We start from the raw sequence: 4,885 nt of genomic DNA, 5'->3' as shown, positions 1-4,885 counted from the left end.
TTTCCAGTGTGTGACCGGTCATTTTTTCGTATTCTTGGAATATCTGCGTAAAAGAAAATTGCATGAATTAGAAAAATATTAAATAAATCGTACAAAAAAAAAATATATATATTTTTATATTTCCACTCACTAGTTTCAGCTGTTGATAGTTACGTTGGCACAATATCATATTGAACATGCTTTCGTCGGTGCCTACACGCAATTCGCCTGCCTTGAGCAGCTCACGTGCATCGGCCTGCGCTGCAACTGGATCTATTTGGCCGCTCTCATCCCGTGCTGCTGCGCATAGTGAGACTAAGAGACGCTTAAAGTTGCCAGAAGTCTCCGATTTCAATTCGGATTCCAAGTGGGCGCCATACACTGAAAATATGGATTAGCGGAAATGCTTAATAAGAAGCTATGCGTACGATTATTTACAAAAAAAAAAAAACTTAAAAAATGGGGAGTTTTTGTGCTAGTCCCTTTATTGAAACTTACAGCGCAAGTACTGATTCTTAATAGTGTGTATTTCTACATTCGACAATGTGCATAGTATTTCGATGAGCACTTCCTCATCTGTGCCGATTCCTGCCATCGCATCGTTCATTTCGGCGCAATAAAAGTCAACAATTGGACGTAGGAGTCCGACAAGCAATTTTTCGAAATTTCCACTGGTTTCAGATTTAACATCTTCGATGAGATCCTTGCCAAAGTGTGTTTTGTATTGACGTTGAATCTCCTGGAAGAGAAGGTGCAAGAAAAAATATATTTATCACATAGCTGGATTAAACCAATATCTATTTAACATGCAACAAACTATAATACTCTCACCTCCTAGGATTGTGCTACACCGAACAAAATTGTACCGTTATTTTTTTATTTTGAAATCAAAAAAATATTTAGAGGTCGCTCAAAGCGCTCAAAGGTTCCCATGTGTTCTATATTGGGGAAAACAAATTTTTGTAGAAGTGGTATAGAATTCCTGAAAATCAATATTTTTCAATCGGGAAGTTCTCTTTATTTTCAGGAGACTTCCAATAATAATACCCAATTTATTACTTTTCCATTTTTAATTATTAACTATTTTTAATAGGCCCCTAAAAACCACAAAAAATGCGATGGGGCCTTTAAAAATCGCGAGTATTAAAAACTGGTACAATAAACCACTCTAGTGTACACACACAGCGCATTTTAATTTTTGTGCATTAATAAGATAGTCTGATAATCTCTAGCAGATATGAAAGCTTTTGAGTCAGATAGACGATGCTAAGTACCTTACTAAGTGACATACATAGATCTTTCATCATATCTCTGTCTGTAGCCCGAAATACATATTTAGTTAACTGCTAAAAACTTGGAAAGCTGACAGTGAGTATATTGGCCACCTTTAAAGAGTATTTTACAGATCACACTAGTGTTTTAGCCAATGAACGCTGAAACAGCCTTTCAAGTAGGTAGGTAAAAAAATAAAGGGATCGGTAACTGAATGGTGTCACAGCCTATATTGACCTATTAGGAGGGATCTCCTCTAACCTAACAAAGCCTGAAATATCGATTTTTCCAATACTAAGTCAAGTTCGTCTCAAAAACTTAGCAAACACGAAACTCCGTGTTGAAAAAAAGTTATCAAACTAACAAACAAATTACCAATTTCCAAAATTCGATAGGGAAATACAAAAATTATCAACTTTTCATTTCATTTATTGCCAACGCGCTGCCGTCATTGTTATTGTAAAAGCTTTTGTATTGCAGCCAAGTGCTTTAATAAGCTTTGCTAGCAAATGCGCAAACCTAAATGAGATGACAACTTTTTTGGTTTGCTTACCGTTGCCACCCTTACAAAAAAATTAGCCATCGTGGAAATGAATGATGGATGTTGCTATTCTTGCGCTTAATCCAAAAAGTTTTTGATGGTGGAAAAGACATTGCTATGCACAACTTTTTTCTGAAGAACTACTGTTATTTTTTTACTCAAGCAACACACACACAACCAAAATTTGGTTCAGTAAAAAAAAAAAAAGAATAGGAAGCCCAAAGCCCAGTGTTGCCAGAGTAGAGATGATCCCCCTAGATTTAGGGACTTTTGACTACCCTAGGGGTAAATTTAGGGGGATCAAATATTTAGGGGAAAGCTTTAGAGGTAAGAAAATGCGTCTAGGGAAAATCCAAAAAGGATTTTTTGGGGTAATCCGTTATCTATGTAAACAGTTTTATATATGTATGTACATAAAACCATATCTTCAAATTCGGCTACCAACACCAACGCAAACCTATGCATTTATATGAAAATATGTCATTAGGGGTATTCTCTGAGTCTTGCAAAGCCCTTACACGGTGCACGGTTTGCAAAGCTGTCCCATACGAAAACCGTTTTTTACCATGCAATCTGTGCACGGTGCAAGGGCTTTGCAAGCCTCAGGGAATACTCCTATGTATTATGTTTTGGTGCCAAATGACAAATAACAACTAGAGTTACTTAGTTAAAAGTTTAAGTGAAATTAAAAATGTAATCCCTCTGAAATATATACTAAATAAAAATAGACTATCTACAATTGACATTGAAAATTAAAAAAAAAAAATTACAATAAATTCCAAATAAATAACTTTAGGGGTACAAAGGGGGAAATCTAGGGGAAAATGGCTGCCCTTGGGGGTAAATTACTGCAGTAACCTGGCAACACTGCCAAGTCCTTTTATAATGGTCCCGTTTCCACATCAGAAGTTATAAATTTCGTAGAACTTCCATTGCAGTTTTTATTATTTAAGTTTTATAATTACCTGACGCTGCTCGTTGGAACGACGACAAATTATGTTTATCAAGGCATCTTCATCGGTGCCAAAACCTTTCATTGCCTTGCGTAAATCATGAGCATCCTTGACTGGATCAAAGTTTTGTGCTGGTAATACAGTTGGGGTGCCCTGTAGCAAAAAAAAAAACAAACAGAAATAAAAATCAGTATTTAATTTGGAGTACAGGATACAAGTATCTATTAGGGAATATTCATAGTCGAAATCAAGTCGAGTTTAATAAGGTGGTGTTGGAGCGACAGCTGCCTTTTCGCAGTGGAAAGCATAACGTGAAAATGATGTATTTGTTGTAATTTGTTAGCATAATTTTTTACCTATATACGGCTAACACCACGCTATTAAATTCACCNTGACTGATATTCCATTGGAAACTTTTTTGAGGTTAAACTTTTCCTAATATTGTTTGTTGCATTTGCTTCCATATAACGAATAAACACAATCAATTTTTATGTGGAAGAAAACCGCGACTTTTTCGACAAAGGAAAAAAATTTAAAATTTTGATGAAAATTTATTTAATTTTTTTCAGTTCTCTGCAAAATCCTAAACATAGGTTTTGTGAGAGAATGAATTGTACTCTAACTGAAAATTGTAAAAAAATAAATACATAAATGAACATGAGTGGCAAACAATATCATCTTGAATTTGGTTGCAATTGATTGTACAATATAGTACATTGTATGCATAATATTTACGTTTCATTGTGTGTATGTATAGACACTGATTTAAAAAAATCGACTTTTTTTTAAATCCTCTCTTCAATACCATCAGGGAGATGTTAAAAGATGGATGTTAGAAGCGCAACCCTTAATATTAAAAGGGCGCGCTTCGCGGAGTTTATTTTCTCATCTTCAAACTATCGTACTGAAAATTGCGATACATATTTTTGTAGGAAATCAGACCTTCTACAAAAAACGTGTCATATCATTTTTTGATAGACCGATAAATTATTCAAACTTAAATATAAATGTATGTCAATATTAATAACATAATTAATAATTTAAAAATTATTAAATATGCAAATTTTTTAACAAAAATCTTGCAAATTGTAATTCCCAGTTAGAAAAAGTGATTAAAATAACGTTTAGTGAATAATTGATAAAACAAACTTTCAAAAAATAGTTATACAACGAACAAACCAATACAATATAAATGACTCTTAATTAATTTTCCACCGAAATGGTGAGTTCTTTTAGTAAAATTAACTTTGCAATTTTAATTTTTAAAAGTTTTTTTGGATAGTTGAAAGTAACTTTAATTATTTTACCTAAAACATCATGCGACAGTAAATTTTACACACAAAAAAAATTAATATATTCGCAAAACTATGGGTAAATTATAGTAAAACTGCACACTTAGTTTTTTCTCTCTGACGTCAGGATTTTTTTAAAAGAACTTTAAAATTTAAAAAATATGATTACTTCAAAATTTTATTTAAAAAAGGGTGTCATATAAAAAAGAAAATTCTGTAGAATTATAACAGAGTAAATTTTTTGGTGAATAGGGACGAATGGGCATCGAAAATGACCTTTACAAATTTTGTCTTTAAATATCTTTGAAAATTTGCAATATTTAAAAAAAAAATATTATTTGAGGACTAATATAAGCTCGACCTCATTATCGAATTTCGTAAAAATTATTAAAAGTGAATTTTCAATACCTATTTGTCCGTTTATTGTTTTTAAATTCTACAGAATTTTCTCACTCATTTGGTACCCATATTGTTGTTCTACATTGCACTGATTTTTTTTTTTGTAATATTGACATAAACTTAATTTTAATTTTGAATAACCGTTAAACCAGTATGTTTAACGATTAATTATATCACACGTTTTTTGTGGAGCGTCTTATTTCCTACAAAAATATGTATCGCACTTTTCAGGATGATAATTCAAAGACTAGAAAACAAATGCCACAGTTGAAAACAATATTTTTCTAAGTAATTTATATGGAAAATAGAAATCCGCGATTCGCGACCTTTTCAACTTAATATTAAGGGTTGCGCTTTTAACAGCCAGCTTCGGAAAACTCCCCTGAGGTGTTGAAGAGATTTTTTTTTTTTGAATCAGTCTAATGTATGTATGTATGTATATGTAAACA

General features: G+C 32.5%; 1 protein-coding gene across 1 annotated transcript; it reads right to left on the bottom strand.

Annotated features, from left to right (window-relative positions):
* Nucleotides 1-130: 130 nt before the first annotated feature.
* Nucleotides 131-2,898, bottom strand: LOC108382756 (annexin B11-like; the record flags this gene model as incomplete). Its single annotated transcript, XM_017639127.1, has 3 exons — nt 131-360; nt 478-718; nt 2,758-2,898. Coding segments are annotated over 3 exons (612 nt in total), but the record flags the coding sequence as incomplete, so codon positions are not given.
* Nucleotides 2,899-4,885: the final 1,987 nt, after the last annotated feature.

Source organism: Rhagoletis zephyria, unplaced genomic scaffold (genome assembly GCF_001687245.7).
Source record: "Rhagoletis zephyria isolate East Lansing unplaced genomic scaffold, Rhagoletis_zephyria_1.1 Rzeph_scaffold_28469, whole genome shotgun sequence".
Taxonomy (NCBI): Eukaryota; Metazoa; Arthropoda; class Insecta; order Diptera; family Tephritidae; genus Rhagoletis; species Rhagoletis zephyria.
Note: the sequence above shows the minus strand (reverse complement) of the source record. Positions and strands in the feature narration are given on the sequence as shown.